Genomic DNA, 20,667 nt, shown 5'->3' with positions numbered 1-20,667 from the left:
TCACCACCACCTTCTCTGGGTACCTAGGGATGAGTAATAAATGCAGCCATGCCCACATCCCAAGAACAGATTTAAAGAAAAAATCAATTTGGCAGCAGCCAGCACAATGGATCTTGGCTCTTTACATCGGACTCTCAAATTGAGAACAAGGGGGTGGGGGGTACTTTCTGCAGGGGTTCACAGATTGTCCCCTGCAATGTTAGTAGAAACACCAGAGAAACTGCGTAAATGGCCATTTACATAATTTCTCAAGGGGTGCGGTGGGGGGGGCGGGGTTCTGTGGATCTTCCGCCAAAGTCATAGCTGACGGAAATTCAAGTCAGTGTTATCGAAGGCCGCAGTGTACTATTTATTACTGAGTCCTGGGTGGGGGGAGAAAAAAAGAGGGTGGAGGTGAAAGTTAAAGTCTTGGAGGAGGCTCGAGACATTTTTGAGCGTGTAGTTTTCATATTATTAAAGTCTAACTTCGCAAGTGAATATTACAGTTCCAGTCCCCACCACATAGAGCGGGCGGGTCCATGCCAACCTGATTTGCCCGCAACACGCAGAGGACGGTGAAACTCATGCAATGAAATAACTCCCGAAGCTGCCTGATGTCTCCACATTCCAATAACTAGGAATCTGACAAACTGGGACATGTGGAACTCGGGGTATTTTCTTACACGTAATCATTAACAGTGCAAACATACGAAATTGCCAAGCATCAAGCCTGCCCCATGCCCATGATAGCCGGAGCATCCTGACTAAACACTTCTTCCCTCCATGCCCACCACCCCGCATCCAGGTGGTCTCCTGGGAGAGGCAATAAGAGAAAAAACCCAGGGCCAATAAGAGAAAAAAATACTCTGGAAAATTCCTCTCCGACCCCCTCAGGCAATTGAAACCAGTCCAGATCACATGGACCATGTGTTATCTATACAAACACTTACCTTCTATATGATGATATGACCTCTGCCCCAGTCAGGAATCAGTCGAGCTCCCTCCTGAAGGCAGAGAGTCAGCACCCACCACACCAGCCGGCAATGTATTCCAGAGGCTCACTACACTTTGGGAAAAGTGAACAGCCAACGGAGACATCAGGCAGCATCAATCAGCTGACTAAAGCTGTCCAAAGTCTCCACTTTCCGACTGCCTCCTGTAGCTGTGATTGAAGCTCCACAAAGACCTGACTTTGCCTGAAATCAACGGAGCTTTTAAAATCGGTAAGTATTGAACGGCACGAAATAACCGGTGTACTTGATACACCTTCGTAATTGGTGCCCATGGTGTTTACAAATGGTCAATGCCATTTGCCCAATATCAGTGGCTGTGTGGGATAAGCAGGGACGGTGCAAGTGGTGGGGACAGTACCTGTATTTAGAATCTTTTTCAAAAAAGTGATAAAGTCAATGACCGCGGACTCAAGAAAGCACTCCTTATATTGGTGTTCACAGGAGCCATCTGAGACTCAGGAACGACCAGTGTCAGAGTTGCCTTGTTTACTCGCCTCAGTGCAGCCATTTTGAATCCAACAAACGTTCACCTGAGGAAGGAGGAAGCCTCCGAAAGCTTGTGAATTTAAAATAAAATTGCTGGACTATAACTTGGTGTTGTAAAATTGTTTACAATTGTCAACCCCAGTCCATCACCGGCATCTCCACATCATTTTGAATCCAGATCATGGTCCAATATTAGAGCATCACTTTAGGGTCTTACTTGCCTACATAAAAATAGTGACTGCACTTCAAAAAAAAAAGTAACCAATGGGCTGCGAAACACTTTGGGACTTCATAAGGCACTACATAAATTCAAATGTTGTTCTCTATTCAGAGAGGCAAAAGGACTCTCTAAGGACCCTTACGCCAGGATTGTTCAAAGCCAACAAAACTCACTACAGGAAGTGTTAATTTGTCAAACTTGAGCCTTGCCAGTGCAGGCCAGTAACCGGAACAACTCACATTTATATAGCACCTTTAATGTAGGAAAACGTCCCAAGGACGTGTAATCAGACAGAGCCAAAGGAGTAGATATTAGGACGGGCGACTAAAAGCTTGCTCAAAGAGGTAGGTTTTAAGAAGCGTTTTAGAGGAGGGAGAGGTGGAGAGATTTAGGGAGGGCATTCGAGAGCTTAGGGCCGAGATGGCTGAAGGCACAGTCACCAATGGTGGGAGGATGCACAGGAGGCTAGAATTGAAGGAACACAAAGATCTCGGAGGGTTGTAGGGCTGGAGAAGGTTACAGAGATAGGGAGGAGCGAGACCGTGGAGGGATGTGAACACGAGGATGAGAATTTCTTTTTTAAAGAAGAGGCGTTGGTGGACCAAGAGCCAATGTAGGTCAGTGAGCTCAGGGGAATTGGTAAATCCTCTCACTCCCCCACGATCCCAATCGTCGAGTCCTTACCCACTACGAGAGGAGGTGCTAAACAGATGCAAATCACTTCCCCCATGGGAAGTGAAGAAGCAAAACAACTGAATAATTCTGAGCAGGCACTCCCAAGATCAGAGGAGCCCCGAAAGCCTCGCAGTAGGGTGCCTTCTCTTTCTTTCCCCGTCTCTCTCTTATTAGTGGAGATTGTACAATAAGTTACAGCTCCACCAAGCAGCAACGTTCAAGGCTGCTTTTTGGGAAGCAAAAGGTACATCATGGAATGACCTTACAAAAAGCAGAGTAAAAACTTCTGAAAATGTGGAAGCAATTTGGGATCAAGCCCAAAGCAACTATTACTCACAGTAGAGAATTAGCAGAAACAAACTGTAAAGAGAGATAGTGACCACTTAAAAGGTACAACGCCCCTTAATAATAATTCTCACAGGACATCATGCCCTTAAAGCCACGTTCTATCACAACAGTGACAGTCCCACACTTGTTATATCTCTCTCAGGACATACCTATGCACTGTTGATATACTGCAGTATAAAACTATTTAAATAATGGACATAATTTATAAACTCAAATTATCTGGCTGTCCCATAACCTATCAATTGAATGGGACAAAGGGCCCAATATTAGGAGGGCGGCGGGTTGGCAGCCGGGGGGGGGGGGGTCGACTGGGCGCGTGGGTAACGCACCCAGTGAAATCTGGGTGCTCCGCACGCAATTGCAGCTTGATTGAAGGTACTTACCTTTGCTTCCAGGTATTGCGCTGGAAAGCTGCGCAGCGGGCGGACTGCGCAAGCGCAGCATAGGCTGTCAGCTGGAGGAGCCCTATTTAAAGGGGCAGTCCTCCACTGACTGATGTTGCAGAAAATAGGCAAAATTACAGCATGGAGCAGCCCGGTGGAAGGCTGCTCCCAGGTTTAATGATGCCTCACTCCAGGTATTATTGGATGGGGTGAGGAGGAGGGGGAGGACAGAGATCTTCCCCCCGGCGGGCGGGAGGAAGTGGCCTGCCTCTGCCACCAAGGCCTGGTTCGAGGTGGCAGAGGAGGTCACCTGCACCACCAACATATCGCCCACCTGCATACAGTGCAGGAGGCGCTGCAACGACCTAAGTTGGTCAGCCGAAGTGAGCACACTTACTCATTCCCCTACACTCCATCTGCCACATCACCGCCCCCACCCCACATCTCCTTCTGCACTGCCAACACTATTCTGTCACATCACCCCTCACACCCACTCAAAGCTCATCCTCATCTTACCTGCACTTACTCACCTCGCCAGTACTCATCCCACCACTACCACTCAACCCAATCCTCATACAATCTCATGGCTCTATCTCATACTCACCCTCTCGTGCATCTCTTTCACGGTCAGCCTCACTCAACCTGCCACTACCTGTGCTGCAGCCACAGGGCATGCATCACATATGTGCAGTAGGAAGCGTAAGGCAAACGTGTCGTGAGCATGAAGGGGATGCACAAGGGTGTTTGAGGGTTTGTCATGGTTTTTACTTGTATTGAATTTCTGAGCAACTCACATTACATATTATATTGGCACCACTACTGCCACGTCTTTGCGAATCTTGTCTGGTTTGTGCAATAATGCCCTTTCCTGAGGATCACTATGAAGACCCACAACTGATGCCACCCATTGTGTCACTGCAGAGTGGGTGTAGGTGTATTTGCAGGACTCTTTTGTGCAGACGGCTGAGAGACGTCGGCGATGTCCCCGGTGGCACCCTGGAAGGATCCGGAAGAGAAGTTGTTGGGGGCAGTGGTGACTTTGACAGCGACAGGTAAGAAGATGGTGCTCGGGCCAACCGGGAGCAGCTCGGCATGAAGGAGGCTGCAGATGTCCACGACTACATGTCGAGTGACTCTGAGCCTCCGTGTGCACTGCTGCTCAGAGAGGTCCAGGAAGCTGAGCCTCGGTCTGTGGACCCTGTGGCCCCTGTGGCGAGGGTAGTGCCCTCTGCGACGCATCTCTCTCTCTGCGGTTGCCCTCCCTCCTGCTATGCAGGTGGATGTGTCACAGCACTGTGTTTTGGAGCTCCACGTGTCAGAGGTAGACGGTGTGGCCGGCGAGGCTGCTTGTCCTCAGAGGAGGTCATGACTGCAGCTACGGTGGCCCCCAGCTGGAAGATGTACATTTGAGGGGGTCCACGAGGTAGGTAAATGTGTCTGCACACCGGGGTAAGTGTGCAAGTTTGTGAATTTTCTTGTCAGGAGGAGGGTGGTGGAGGCCTAACTTTGTCCAAAGTGACAGAGTGGCCTCCTGCAATGAGTGAGGGTCTCCCCCCCTCAACCTGTCAAATGGACCTTTGCAGCTGCCACAGGCTGATGGCTGCAACACGTCCATTTCAACTGGGAGTGTTTCCCCCAGTACGGGAAACAGTCTCAGTTGACTTGAAAATCCCTCCCCTCCTAAAATATCAGGTCAATCAGGTCTGCAAACGACCCGAAGTACCTAGTTAATTATTTAAGTGACATCCCACCGGCTTTAATTGCCGGCGGGAGTCCCGCATGCGGGGGCTGCGCGCGCATGTGAGTGCGTCACTGGGGAACCCGGAAGTGGGCGGGTTGGAGCCGGGCTCCGGACCTGCCCCAGGGATCCCCGATTTTCGGAGCCCCCACCCCGCTACGAACGCACCCGCTCGGGGGTGCGAAAATCGAGCCCAAAGTCCTGCACAAGATTTCATCCCACTGCATAACCCATTAACACAGTTTCAAGTACAACACAGAATCCCACGTTACAGGAAAAACTACATTTATTTTATATAATTTGTATCCTGCTTGTTTTCATCCCTGTCCCTTGGGGCACTACTGTAACCAAACATCAATCTGTTATGTATACTATTGATTATCTGCAGATGTCCACTGTTCACCAATGGGGGGGGGGGGGGGGGGGGGGGGAGGGCCTGGATGGGTGATTCCTGACGGTGGACAAGAGAGGTTGTGCTACAGCCGCCAGGTTATCAGAGAGTTGAGAGTATATTTACAGTGAAACTTACTGAAAACTGAGGCAGTCTTGATCTCATCAGGCTACTTTACGTTTCCAAAATAGAACACTGGTATGCAATGCAAAGTGATCCAGTCCACTATAAAGTTACCCATATTAGCAGTTTGAACCATTGAACATCACATGTCTTAGTGCTTGGTTAATGAATTCTCGTCAATCTTTAGACTGCTGACAGCTATCTCCTTACACCACTGACTGATTTACTTTATTTTTGACTCATGTACAGCTTTAGTTGTGTAACATTACAGGACTAAAGTATGCAATTAAAGTACAATTCTAAAAATAAAACACTTCAAAAGACTGCCGGCCTGATTTTAAACCTTCACGCACGGCACGAACGGGGCAGGCGACTGGTTAAAATGGCGGTTGCACACTTCCTGTCGCGTCCCTGACCAGTTTGCGCCCGCCGCCATTTAAAACAAAATTCTCAGGATGTGGGTGTCGCTGACAAGGCTGCTTTTTGGGAAGCAAAAAGTACATTATGAAATGACCTTACAAAAAGCAGAGTAAAAACTTTAATGAAAATGTGGAAGCAATTTAGGATCAAGCCCAAACCAACTATTATTCACAATACAGAACAAGCAGAAACAAAGTGTAGAGAGAGATGATGGCCACTTAAAGGTATAACGCCCCTTAATAATAAATTCTCACAATAACATCCCCTTAAAGCCACGCTCTATCACAACAGTGACAGTCCCACACACGTTACACCTTTCTCAGGACATTTATTGCCCATCCCTAGTTGCCCTCGAGAAGGTGAGCCGCCTTCTTGAACCACTGCAGTCCGTGTGGTGAAGGTTCTCCCACAGTGCTGTTAGGTAGGGAGTTCCAGGATTTTGATCCAATGATGAAGGAACAGCGATATATGTCCAAATCAGGAAGATGTAGAGGTGACTGTGCTCCCATGCACCTGCTGCCCTTGTCTTTGTCCTTTTAGGGGTGGAGGTTGTGCGTTTGGGAGATGCTACCAAAGAAGCCTTCTCCAGTGCATCCTGTAAATAGTACACTCTGTAACCACGGTAACACTGTACCCTCAGGTCCCCAGCCGCACGGAATCCGCTCTCAGCCACTGGTCCCCTCGTCATTTGTGCCGGGTTTGAGCAGGTTTCCATCCTGGAAGACGGTAACGAAGTCCAGGAGTTAAAATGGCCCAGGTCTCATGCCAGTGCCATCGTGGGCACTGCCCGGCCACCCCCTGCACGCCGCACTCACAACCAGAGTGAAAAGAGAAGCTTTCTGATCAGCATATCACATCCACTCTTCTCTCCCGTTCTCCAGCATGCATTTTACATCCCCTCCCTCCCACGCTATCTTATTGTATCCTTTTCAACTCCTCCAGCCATGTTTTACTTTTATCCATTCACCCCATTTAGAAAAATGGCTTTTCCGTTGGCCATAAAACTAGCTTTAAAAAGTTACGCTATTGAGCCAATTGATTGCACAAGTTGGAAAGATTTCGATTCTCAACAGGATTTTACACACCAGACCAGGCAACTGGCTGCCAAACAAGTGTCAGGGACCACCCAAGCCCAACAGCACCTGGAACAAGTATTCATGTCCACAGCACTTTGGGGGGAGGGGCATGTAGGCAGGTTATCTTGATTGAGTTCATAAACCACCTTTGATTCAAGAGGTTAACTGAGGAATGACCCATCTAAAAATGGGTGCAGACACTCCTTAATACTGGGAAAATTAGTCATGGGTGACATCACGCAGTTATTATATTCCCTTCCTCAACTTGTGGCACAGCCAGTCATACTTCATCAGGTCTCTTTTACTCACAAAACATACTGGGTATTCCACTCTACCCAAAGCAACCTTTGCACTTCCAGGTACTCTATTGTATTAGTTGTGAGTACAGGTGTGGCTGATAGCAACAAAATGTTGTACAAGAACCTTGATAGGATGTTCATTTTCATTCCAAATCCACTTCCTGATAACTACCCCTCAACCATCACACTTCACTTCAGAGCTGGTTGGTTTGGCCCCCTCGGTACACTATGCGCTATTTTCCCTCTGTTTTGCTTTTCATAAGGACACAATGCGGCTTTCTTCAGTTTCTGTTCCCAATACAATTGATCCTGCGGAACATTCGCCTTCATTCCCCATCCCTCTTTCGGTGAAGCTGGCAGGTCTTACGATCGCAAGATAATTGCAGGAGGAAGGCCATTAGGCCCATCTCCTCTCATCCCACTAAAAAGGAAAAAAACCTACATCACATTAGCTTTTGAATGGTTCTAAAAAGTTTTCACTTCCACAACCTAGCTGAAATCAAGTCCGAGTACTGATTATGTTACATGGGGACATAATCAAAAAATTGGAGCTAGGCCATTTAGGAGGGAATATTGGGTAAGGGTATCAAGGAATATGAAGCTAAGGTACAGATCAGCCATGATCGAATTGAATGGTGGAGGAGGGTCGAGGGGCTGAAGGGCCTATTCCTGTTCCTATGTTCCACTGCAATATTGAGGTGCACCGTCGGAGATGCTGTTTTCAAGAGACACATTAAACCAAAGCCCCGTCTGTTCTCTCAGGTGAATGTAAAGATCCCACAGCACTTTTCGAAGGACAGCAGGTAATGTCCCCCAGTGTCCTGGCCACTATTAACATCAACACCACCAAAAGCACATCTGGTCATTTATCTCTGTTTGTGGGGCCTTGCTGTGCGCAAATTGGCTGCCGCGTTTCCTACATTACAACAGTGATGACACTTGAAAAGTATGTTATTGGCTGTGAAGTAATTTGGGACATCTGGAGGTCAAGAAAGGCACTATATTAAAGCAAGTTCTTTTTTTCTACTTAATCTAACCTCTCAGAGACTTTTTAGAACATTAAGCCAGCATCCAGAAAATAAATTAGGGTTTTTTTCCCAACATTTGGTTTCATGTTCACAGCTGAATAGCAATTTCTAGAAGCAGACTGAGGCTATGAAGTGAAACCTACGTCCTTATACATGCCACGTATGGGCTAGCAGTCCAGGTTTAATAAATAACAGTATATTGATTAATGGAGAATACTGGGAATCTGCACCACAGTCTCCAGTCTCTTTTCCACAGTGGAAAATAACACTCAGCCCAATACATACAAGCTAAACTACTTGGTCAAATTTATTTGCAGTTGAAATACAATGCAGAAGCAGAAAGACACAGAAAAATACTTAACAGCACAGTAATCAAACTCATGGAATACATAAACAAGTCTGAAATCCTTGTAGTTCCATTCAATAAGGTTTTGGAAACAGTCTCTGGTGGAAGATTAAGTGGGAACAATTCCTCAGAGTCCCAATTAGCCCCTCACTTGTAGAGGCACAGCGAAGCAGGAATGAAGACTTGGAGATAGTGAGTTTTAAAAGCATAGTTTCTTTTGATTAAAAAGCAGATCCTTTGAAGACACGCAGCGCAGAGAATCATGTGTTAAAGGTCCAGGAAACAACCATCTTGGGGATTCTTACACTTTCCCAGTACAATGGTTCAATATTCTTGACCTAATAAACCACCTAAGCCACTGATTGTCAATTGACATATTAAACATTTTAAATAAGCTGTTCCAGTATAGAAAAGCAATTTTGACTTAATTAGTTTCAGTATGCAGGCATTTGATGCTTTTCCATAGACACTCCCATCTGTGGACTTGAATCTTGTTGAAGGAGGAGCATCTCCATTTTAAAAATGGTTTGAAAGACGATAAAAATGACCCTATTGATCACAACGTGGATTAGTTAATCAGAAACACAAAACTGGCAGGAGGGGTTACCTAAACATCTAGGGGGTTAAATTGAATAACCTCCTAGTCCAGGCACAGGCATCACGGTCCGCGATTAACCTGCGCCCAGTGCTTCCGATGCACTGTTGAGAGGCTGTACGCACAAACAGGGGAGCCGAAATGGGGCGTGGCCAGCACTAGTTAAAGGCAGCCTGCACCTCTTAAAGGGGAGGTGCACAGTCAATGAAATCAGCGCAGAATGGCAGGCAGGATCGCTGGACCGGATAGAGAGTGCGCACGCCAAGGTTCTCGGATGGTGTGCTGGAGGCCCTGGTGGAAGAAGTGGACGAAAGGAGGGCCAACCTGTACCCGCAGGGTGGTAGGAGACCTTCCAGACCCCAGCTGCAGAGGCAGTGGCCCAGGAGGTGAATGCCAGGAGCATTGCACTGCGCTCGTGGATGCAGTGCTGAAAAAAGTTCAACGATTTGACACGAATGGTCAAGGTGAGTGAATGCAAGCGTCAAGTGGCACATCCTACCAACTGCTCCACGCACGACACCTCCCGCCACCCACCTACCAAACGCTGCCCATCCGTATGCAAAACTGCACTTCGCACGCTACATCTCACCCTCACATAGTACCACACTTGCAGGCCACACACACTAGCAGCTATTCGACCATGACAGGCACGTCACCCAGACACCTTCCAGGATACTCACTGACGTGCTTCCCTCCGTCTTGCAGGAAAAGATGGCGCATAACAGCCGGCAGCAGGAGACCCGAGGGAGGACAGGCACGCCTATACGTCCTCACCCCCCCTGGAGGAAACGTGCTGCGCATCATTGGGTGGGTCGTCGCTGTGGCCCTGGCCACCGGCAGTGCTGGAGGGCCCGATGAAGGGGTGGCGGGGGGGGGGGGGGGGGGGGGGGGGGTCTCTGCATACCTAATCCTCCTTCTCGTTTCCCACATCTCCCTCATTCCACTACTTTTTCTGACTCACGTGCTGCAGATGCTTTCAGTACGCACGTCTTACTTGTTCCTCTCCCCGCTCCAGAACTCAACATGTCCCCCTTTGTCATTGCAGATAACCAAGAACTGGAGCCGGCACTGTCCGAGGAGGAGGACGACACTGAAGCCGCACCGTCACTTGATCTGACACTTGCTTCCACCAGCTCCGAGACTGACACTGAGCGTCGTTTAGAGGAGGGATCTGCATGTGGTGAGACACTGGGCACAAGTGTGCAGGAGCCGGGACCGGGGTGGGGGGGTCGGGGTGCGGACGTACACCACAGGTGCTAGCTCGTCGGGGGGTGAGGTCGCACAATGGTTCTGCTGTTGAGGGGTCAGATGACGACTTCGATGGGCTAGGCTACAGAAGACAGCTGATGGGTGTAAACCACCAAATGCTTGGTGCTCTGGAAAGCCTGCCAGAAAGCCTACGTACGATGTCAAGGGGCATGGAGGAGTCCACCTTGAACTTGGCACAGGGCTTTGGGCAGAGCTTGGAGCCCATCCTTACCCACATGGAACGGGTGGTCACCTCCATCAGCACACCTGAGGAACGCACCACGATGCAGCGTCTGATGGCCAATGTCGCGGTTTCCATTGCAGCACAAACCGATGTCATCAAAGGTCTGCAAGCTACGGTTGCTGCTCAGACTGTTGCTATGGAAGTGCAGACTGCTGCTATCGTGGCTCTGGGTACCATTGTGGAACGGGGCTTCCAGGACATCACCGCACTCCAGCAATCTGTTCTCTAGCTGATCACCAGGAGTGCTGAGGCGCCGCCCCATGCGAGTGGCAGTGGCGCCATGACTGTCGAACCTGCTGTCCTCTCTCAGGATGACAGCATTCCTGCTCCCACCCCTGGAGCTCCGCCAGCGTTCTTGCTGTTGCCTGTCAGCCAGTCAGGCCGGACTGCTGCAGCCCATGCTGAGATGGTGCAGTCTGAAGCCGGGCCCTCCCGGCCCAGAGCTGCTCGAGGTCGTCCTCCAAGGCCATCTGCACACTCCTCCATTGAAAGTCAGCAGCCTCCCACCATCCATGCTCCAGCCACTGAGGAAGCACCTCATAGGAGCACTAGGATAGGTAAAGGCACACGAACAACAAGCACTAAGGCAATGCACAAGGGTGAATAGTTTCATTTTGTTTGCAATGTATAATCATAAGGAGGATGATTTGATGGTCATGTGGGAGAGGACGGGTGGGGAGTATAGGACTGTTTGTGACTTAGGAGATGTCGTTCACGTTATTGATATCGCTCATGGATCAGGTGAGCACGCAGAGCCCTGGCAGACAGGTCCAGTGTTCCCTGTTGCCCCCTTGCATCTTCTTCCACTTCCGTCTCCTCCTCCTCCCTCCCTCCTCAGGGTCTTGCCGGATAATCGGTGGCAGGGGCTGTTCCCTCATAATGGCGAGGTTGTGCAGCATACAGCAACAAATCTTGACACTCGCTCAGCTGAGTACTGGAGGGCTCCAACAGAACGGTCCAGGCAGCGGAGGCGTTGCTTTAGGACTCCCATGGTATGCTCAATAACATTGCGTGTGGCAGCATGACTGTCGTTGTAGGCCCGCTCTGCACGTGTGCGTGTGTTCCTGATTGGAGTCAATGAGGCACCTCATGAGGGGATAGCCCTACTCACCCAGCAGCCAGCCTTTCACTTGTCAAGCCAGTTCAAAGATAGCTGGCACGTTGGACTGTTGCATAGTGAAGGCATCGTGACTGCTCCCAGGGTAGTGGGCATTGACGTCCATGATGCCTTGCGTGTGGTCGCACATTCAGGGAGTGGAATCCCTTTCCGTTCATGAAGATGGCCAAGTTGACATGTGAAGCACGCAGGGCAATAAGCATTCAGTCAATGGCACCCTGCACCATGGGGAAGCCTGCAATGCTCACTCGTTCTGCTTCTCTCTGTCAAGAGGGAATGTGATGAACCTGTTGTGCATCTCGTATAATACCTCCGTGACCTCCCTTATGCAGCAGTGCGCTGCACACGGAGATGTTGCACAGATCATCAGCAGAGGCCTGAAAAGATCCAGAGCCGTAGAAGTTCAGCGCCACAGTTATCGTCACAGCCACAGGCAATGCTGTTCTTGTCCTGCTCTGAGGCAGTTGTTTTGGCTGCAGTTGACAGATCTCCATCACGACCTCTTTGGTGAACCGCAGCCGTCAGATGCATTGGTCCTCACTCATCTGGAGGTAAGAGTGGTGGGATATGGACTCCTGCTCAGTGCCCCGTGCCTCCTCCTCCTTCTCCTTCTCCTTGCAGCTTGACCCGCTCTGTGTGGCTTCTCTGCATGCTCCCAATCATATTCTATGCCCAGTGGGAGCCCTAGCAGGCCACCCACGGTTGCCAGGGATCTTGTTCAAACATTGTTGTAAATTACACCAACCGTAAGGCAGTACCTGCCAAACCACTCTCAGATATACCATAGCAACTCTCTCAGTGTAGAAAGCTTCAACGAACACGTCCTATTCTACCAGCAGCAAAAAGCAATAATCCAGCAACTAATCTGTACCACCTGCAAGATTTCTTTAAATAGCGCTGGTGGGGGGTCCTCCAGGCACTCGAAGACATGTTTGTGGTTAAGACAATGTGTTGAGTGGAGTGTTAAGTGCCAAAATGGTGTATCACTTTAAATCAGCGTTGCACACTGGTCTAACGCATATTCGCCCTACTTTACATGCTGCCGGTGTTTGCTATTTGTGCGTGCGCAAAACCCCTTACCAAGTAACGCTAGAAGCATGTGTGCGCATTCCGGACGCCATTTTGGAACTTCGGGAGACCACGTAGCGCCGTAATAACAGGTGCTACACGACCCAATTTCTAGCCCCCAGAAAAATGGACTCAAATAATTATAACTCCCTTCCAATGAGATGAGACCCTCCAAGGCCACCATGGAAATCATTCAAATCCAATAGATCAGACAAATGCACAGCAGCATTTCAAAAAATACAATTTAAAAAAAAATAAAAACCTTTCCCTACCACCCATTGGGACCCAGAAAAAGAATTTATACAAACATGTGACACCAGTCAAGCCTCAAAAAATATTAAAGTCAAGCGAATAACTCGAGTCTGTGTGTAATTCCTATCAACTTGTTCCATTATAAATTCCTACATCCACACTTATAATGGAAATTGCCTGTGTAAACTGGCACAGTCACCAAGTGAAAACTAGATACCCCAAAATATTACATTTTTTCCACAGTCCCAAATGGATCGGAACCTGGTATTTTTTCAGAATGAATCTACTCAAAGCTCATATCCCTCATACACTCTCCTACTTATAACCCTTTGAAAGGTCAACTTTGGCTTAGCAGCCCACCCTCGCCTGAGTCAGAAGGTTGTGGGTTCAAGACCCAGTCCAGAGACTTGAACAGATAATCTAGGCTGACACTCCAGTGCAATACTGAGGGAGTCCTGCATTGTTGAAAGTGCTGTCTTCTGGAAGAGACATTAAACCAGGTGGACATAATCAATCCCATGGCACTATTTGAAGAGCAGGGGGGGTTCGCCTGGTGTCCAGGCCAACAGTTATCCCTCAACCAACATCATCAACACAGATTAACTGGTCATTTATCTCATTGCTGATTTGTGGGATTTGCTGTGCACAAATTGGCTGCTGTGTTTGCCTACATAACGATAATTACACTTCAAAAAGGTGGCAATGAAATGCTTTGGGTCATCCCGAGGTCTATATAATTGCAAGTTCATTCTTTCTCTCTTACACCCCCCCCAATTTTTTCAACTTTGATAACATCTGGCATTATGGGCCATGACTTTTCTGTAAAAAAAACAAACATTGCCACAACGAGGCCATTCATTCTGCTTGTGCAACATTGGGAGACGCATTCCATCCAAGATTTCTAACTTCACAAAATTGCAACAATCATCCTGCTAAGTCTGAACCCCCCCCTCCCTCCCCCTCATGTCCACATGTAGTCCTCCACCACCAATGTTTGTGTACTCACAGTTCTGGTTTAAAATAAGACTTGAGATTGGGGTTTGGCGCACCAGCTACCGCAAAGTTACTGCTCCCTGTATCGACCAGTATATTCATCTGCAAGTGAAGGAGACACAGCAAAAATGACAAAGGGATGCATTACCTGGAAGGGAGAAAGCAAGTAAAGAGTTTACACTGCCAGGAGTTATTCCCTTGGGAAACGAGGGGGGAAAAAAAGCAATGTCCTCAACAACAACTTGCCTTTATATAGCGCCATGAATGTAGAAAAACATCCCAAGGAGCTGATTGTTGGGAGTGTCTATGGGAAAACATCAATCAGACAAAAATTGACACCAGGCCAAAGGAGGAGATATTAGGAGGGGTGACTAAAAGTTTGGTCAAAGAGATTGGGTCTTAGCACCGGATAAATGATATGGGCAGCAGAATTTTTGGATGACTTACAATTTGTGAGAGGTGGAACTCAGGAAGCTGACAAGGAGAGCACTGGAGAAATTGGGAGTGATTTTAACCCCCAAGAACGGGTGGGTTGGGGGCGGGTGGGAGTTGAAAATAGTTGTTTTTTTTGGGGTCGCGACCCGGCTTTATTTCCGGATTTAACATGGGCTCGGAAAAGTACGGGCTTCCCACTGGGAATGCAAAGTCCGAAAATTTTCCAGTTGCGACCCAAAAAAAACTATTTTCAACTCCCACCCATTATTGGGGTTTAAAATCACCCCCAATAAGTCTACAGGTAAGGGTTTCAATTGCTGTCGGGGTGGGATAGGGGCCGGGGTGTGTGTGTGATGTTACTGAGTTGGGATGTGATGTTTGAAGCACAGCTCAGGATCAAATAGGACACCCCATTCCACCCCAGTACAGATATTTTAGATTGCCAGTATCTTCAGTTCTTTTGCTTTCAGTAATTGGGAGGGAAGGAAGTGTCCTTTTAAAAAAAATAAAAAAGGAATACTGTTTATTACTGGGTTCTGTGCCAACTTACAAAAATCCTAGTCTCATCAGTTGGCCTTTTGAATTGCAGTAAATAGTCAATTAGTCCTGATTTCACCAAGCACTGAAAATCTCTGATACAGGACACTTAGACATGCAGCCTGTCTGGTAGACAATGCACGGAGGAGTCAAAGCTCAGTTCGTTTTTTTTTTGTAAAATACTGTTCTTTTTGTTTCTGAAATTACTTTTGCCAGCTGCTCCAGCTTAAATACTGCGTAGAGAATAATTCCATTTGTAGGAGGCAAAAGCGAGGGATGGGTTCTCTGAAGCGCATTGTTAAAATCCCAGTCACATGGGAAACACCCACAACCAACACTGCAGTCACATGGAGCCATGTGAGGTCCACTTACTGAAACTAAGTCTGTATTCAGCAGATGCACCATTTTTGAACAAGGAATCCTGAAGGCTAGATTTCATTACATTCTGTAACTCTGCATGGACCAAAGCACTGTATGTATGTATATATACCTCAGACTGAAATTTTAAACAAGCAATTCAGGCATATGTGTAAAAGGGGTTCAGATGGCTTATTTAGAAATCATATTGCTACATTCTAATTGAGCTCCCGTCACGTTCACAGTGGATCAGAGATTACGTTGTGACAGGCTCGTCTCTTATGCCATTCTCACACAATTAGGCAGTGGAATCAGTCAGCTGTGGTTAGAAAAAAAACAACTTGCATTTATACAACACCTTGCATTAATATAGTGCCTTTAATGTTGTAAAACGTCCCAAGGAGCTTCAGAGGAGTATAATCAGACAAAATTTGACACCGAGCCACATAAGGAGCTATAAAAAAGGACAAAAACTTGGTCAAAGAGGTAGATTTTAAATGAGCATCTTAAAGGAGGAGGGAGGTGTAGAAATGGGGAGAGGTTTGGGGGTGCGGTGAGGGAATTCCAGATTTTAGGGCCTAGACAGTGGAAGACAGATGCTCAAGTTTACTCCTGATGATGAATTCCAATATTTCACTTGGCATGGAGACGAGACCAATGGATCTATATCCCTTTTTTTTTAATATGGGCACTACACTGGCCTGCTTCCAATCTACTGGTACCTTCCCATTGTTTAATGACACTCTCAATGGTTGTCAATGCCTCAAATCTTCTCCCTCGTCTCTTTCAGCCATAATTATAATTTATCCCCGGAGTTGTTTCTTTTGAACACTTTCTTGTCTCGTGACGATTCTGTGAATTGCCTTGGGACATGTTTCTACGTTAAAGACGATATATAAATGCAAGTTGATGTTTTAGCCTGTCTAGGACTTCCATCTCATCTATGCCAAAGTCTTCAATTTTACTTTGGTTATCTGTGTGCATGTTGCTCATATACTTCCTTCAAGTATCCAGAAGGGAAGAGTCATTTAGAATATTGACCATCTTGCGCTCATCATCAGTTCTGCATCTGCACATATTTCTCCCAATGAACCCCTTCTCCTCTCTGCAGAATTTGTTAAGATTTTTTTCTTTATATTAGTTTGATTTGTCCATTAATCCATTTTGGGTCACCTTTGTTCAGTCTGAGTTTATTGGTTTAAGTATGTATTTATCCTGCTTTTCTGCACTATATGTTTAAAAAGGTGTTCCACTGAAATGTTAAACAAATTCCACCAATTTATTTGCTTTACTTATTCCCTCATTTCTTTGAATCTCACCTTTTTAAAAACTCATCACCTCAAATTACTCCTGCCACTACATTAAACATCAGTACTTCACCCTAGTGCTACATTTTGTAAAACTAGTCATCATTTGGAGCAATGCAGAACATGGAATATTTCTCCAAGAAAAAAAATGCAGCCAGCTTTGTCCTGCCTTTAGAAATCCTTCATTCCCCTCAGTACACAATAGCTGGTGAGAATCTAACTGCAGTCCAAACTGGATATTGTGCATAAAATTAAAACCATCATTTAAATTTCACCTTGATTTTTGAAAATGTGTTAACCCCATAACTTCAATGTTATCAAATTGAAATTTGGCTAATGATTTAGAGAGTCCATTTCAGTTGAGAGATTGCGAGCAGGTGCACACAAAATGTATTTCTCTCTCCCCTTTCTATGTATTAAAAGAGCGTTACAAAATAGTTAGCAAAAAAGTGACATTGTTGGTAACATTGTTCATTTGCAAGAGTAGAATTTATTGTTACTAGTATTAACCAAAAGTATGTTAAATATTTCGATGTTGCAACAGCAGAGAGAGAGAAATATCATAAAAACCATGTTGTTCATTTGTTAATATAACCAACAGTAGCTTGTAGGTTAGAATGCCTACTCGAATTTTTTTTTTAAAAGGGCACTACCCATCTTAAATGGAAATGTTTGGTGAGTCTGTTCCCCCCCCAGAGTGAGAAGAGCCAATCAATTTTTTCATCGTGAGGACATCCCAGACCAATGTCCCAGCCATCTACATTCATAAACAGCAACAATTACATTTATATAACTGCCCTCAAGTGGCAAAGGAAATTTAATGAGGGGGAAAAGACGACACTGAGTCAGGACAGAAAAAAAAGTCAGCAGGGTGGGGCAGGCGAAAGAAGTGGTGAGTTGAGTGTTTTAAGACGGGGCGGGGACAGGTATCCAAGTTATTTTTTTTAAAGTTGTGGGCTACACGGATTAGTACAATGGAGCTTGGGGACCATGTTTTAAATATGAATCAACGTTCTCAATTTATCGCTATCTCAAGTTGTTGATGCCAACAGATCTTAAGTTTTCCTACATTTTGGATTTATCCACCAATGTGGCAATGGCCCAAAGAAGTTATTTCCAAATCTCCCAGGCCCGCACAATTCCAAACAGAACTAACCAGGAAATAAGAAACATGCTAAATGTAAATAGGACTGACTTGTCCGGGCTTGGAGGGCCAGATTGCTAGGACCTAGGGGCCATAAATTGGATCCTCTTGTGATAACAGGGATGTTCAGCAAGATACTTTCCCATGATTTAGGCCACTTTAATCATTAGCAGTTTCCTACTGCCCATGAGAGAAAAGTTTCTCACTTTTTCATGCTCTCTTAAAGATCGATTGCTCTTTCAAGTCAACCCTTTTTCTCTCCATTAAACTTAAATAAGTAAAAACATTTCCCACCTTCTGTGTCGGTGTCCCTATTAATATTTCCAGATAATAGCCTCTTCCCACATCTCCTTTCAGGTTATTGACCATATTTAAGAAACTGACTGCGCCGGCAGGTTGAGAAGCGAGGGAGATGCCCTCAAACAGCGGGCTCCGTCTGTCCAAAAGCAACTCTCCCGAGCCGTTGTAAGTGCCGGAGATCTTCAGGGGCAAGATGTACTCGGCTCGACAAACCCCCAGCACCGAGAGCAGCACCAACCTCGCAAACGGCTTCATTTCACCGCGAAAATACAAACCCCCCCCCCGTTCACTCTACACAACCCAAGCGATGCAGCTTTTGTTATCTCATCTTGAAAATCCGGGTTGGAATTGACTCATGGTGGCTTCAAACTTGTCTCAAGTTTTTAGGTATTTTTTAAAAAAGTTTTTTCCCCCCTCTTTTTTTATATCAAGTAGAAATTTAAACTAGTGAAAAGTAAATTCTGAACAACTGCTCGCTACTAAGCGTGTCAGATTTAAAGAGCAAACTTATTTATCGTTCTAGGACGGACTTCCCCAAACTTCACTTTAAACGGATGTGACGAGCCGCTGAAATGGGAAACTTTTGAGAAGTTGCTCAAAGTACTTGCCAGACCCCCTAGCGGATAATGTGTGACCAGAGCCCTTGTCCTTGTTTAAATTGCGGGAATTTCCTTTTTTTTTTCTTTTGGGAAGGGGCATGAGACAATCAGTTGATCGGCAGCTCTGCAGGCCGAGGTCACCCTCACACTATTGGTAACAAGGATGATACCAGAACTGAGAGGTTGTAAGTATCAGGGAAGGCTGGCTAGGCTAGAGAAGAGAAGGCTGAGGGGTGAGCTGATCGAGGTCTTTAAAATTATGAAAGTGTTTGATAAGGTAGAGGCAGAGAAGATGTTTCCACTTGTGGGGGAGACCAGAACTAGGGGCCATAAATATAAGATAGTCACTAATAAATCCAATAGGGAATTCAGGAGAAACTTCTTTACCCAGAGAGTGGTTGGAATGTGGAACTCGCTACCACAAGGAGTAGTTGAGGTGTATTTAAGGGGAAGCTAGATAAGCACATGAGGGAGAAAGGAATAGAAGGATATGCTTCTATTCTATTCTTTTCTATAATAGGGTGAGATGAAGTCGGGAGAGAGGAGGCTCGTGTGGAGCATAAACACTGGCACAGATTGGTTGGGCCGAATGGCCTGTTTCTGTGCTGTAAATTCTAGGTAATCTGAAGGGGTGGGTGTGGCGCTTAATTTAAAGTGTTCTGGTGAAAGGTCATTGCCCTGAAACGTTAACTCTGTTTCTCTCTCTCCACAGATGCTGCCTGACCTGCTGAGTGTTGTCCAGCATCTTCTGTTTTTATTTCAGATTTCCAGCGTCCGTGGTATTTTGCTTTTGTTAAAGTGTAATCCTTGGCTCAGTTGGTAGCACTCTCACCTCCGAGTCAGAGGTTGCGGGTTCAAGTCCCACTCCCGAGATTTGAGCACCAAATCTAGGTTGATACACCCACTGCAGTACTGAGGGAGTGTGCAGTCTTTCGAATGAGGCGTTAAACCAAGACCCCGTCTGCCCTCTCAGGTGGATGTGAAAGATCCCAAGGCACTATTCGAAGAAGAGCAGCAGAGTTCTCCTGGTGTCCTAGCCAACAATTATCCCTCAACCAAAACCTTAAACAGATGATCTGGTCATCTATTTTATTGCTGTTTGTGTGCAAATTGGCTGTCGCATTTCCTACGTTACAACAGTGAACTTCAAAAGTACTTCATTGATTGTAAAGCGCGTTGGGATGTTCTGAGATCATGACAGGCTCTATATAAATGCAAGTTCTTTCTTAAAGAGGATGTGCTAGGTGGTCTGGTGGATACCCTAGGCTGCAGTTATACTGCACTGAGGCCAGTGGTTGCAGACCCCATTGATTGACAGACCTGAGGAGGCTCTTTGAGGTGGCCCGATTTAGGCCACTGAGGCTAAGCATATCGCACGCCATGAGATCCTGAAAATTCTGCATTTTGTATTTGTTGACTTACGAGCAAATTATTTATATTGTTAAAAAAAGTTTCCTGCGAAGAAAGTACCTGACCCAATCCATCAACGTATATCTTAGCGGCCTGCACCCCCTCATTGGGGACCCCCCCCCCCCTCCCCCAAGGCCCTTCTGAGACTGAAGATAAAGGCAAGTTTTTATTATCTTCAGCGGCTAAGGAAGAATTTTGCCAGCGTTAGGTCGGTAATGAATCCCCTCCAGGATAGATTACCATTGTCTGGAAGACTTTGAGGGCCTTTCCACCCTCCCAACAGTACTCTGGCCAGCTCCCTGTTGGCAAGAATGACCATGAGGCCTTATAAGGACTTTCTAGGGGGAATTCCTGGGGTAGCCTGGAAGGCCCGCTCCCCCTCCCCACCTCACCAGACACAGCCCCTTAATGTAGGTGTAGTGGGGGGGGTGGAACACTTGTCCTTTTCCCCAGCCACCAGAATATTACAGGCAAGCGTAAACAGGGCAGAAACAACAAAGGTCATTCAGCCCATCTATCCAGAAAGGGCTAGGACC

At 46.7% G+C, this 20,667-nt stretch overlaps 1 protein-coding gene across 1 annotated transcript in view; it reads right to left on the bottom strand.

Moving 5' to 3' along the window:
• bace2 (beta-secretase 2) overlaps nt 1-18,706 on the bottom strand; it is a 62,102-nt gene extending 43,396 nt beyond the window's left edge. The window contains exons 1-2 of the mRNA XM_067993315.1: nt 18,117-18,706; nt 14,056-14,144 (exon numbers count right to left, since the gene is read on the bottom strand). Of these exons, the coding sequence (XP_067849416.1) occupies nt 14,056-14,144; nt 18,117-18,377 (350 nt within the window). The 5' untranslated portion in view covers nt 18,378-18,706. The remainder of the gene's footprint in view (nt 1-14,055; nt 14,145-18,116) is intronic.
• Nucleotides 18,707-20,667: the final 1,961 nt, after the last annotated feature.

This window comes from Heptranchias perlo, chromosome 11, assembly GCF_035084215.1.
Source record: "Heptranchias perlo isolate sHepPer1 chromosome 11, sHepPer1.hap1, whole genome shotgun sequence".
In the NCBI taxonomy this organism is placed as follows: domain Eukaryota; kingdom Metazoa; phylum Chordata; class Chondrichthyes; order Hexanchiformes; family Hexanchidae; genus Heptranchias; species Heptranchias perlo.
The sequence above is the reverse complement of the archived record's forward strand: the minus strand, read 5'-3'. Positions and strand labels throughout refer to the sequence as shown.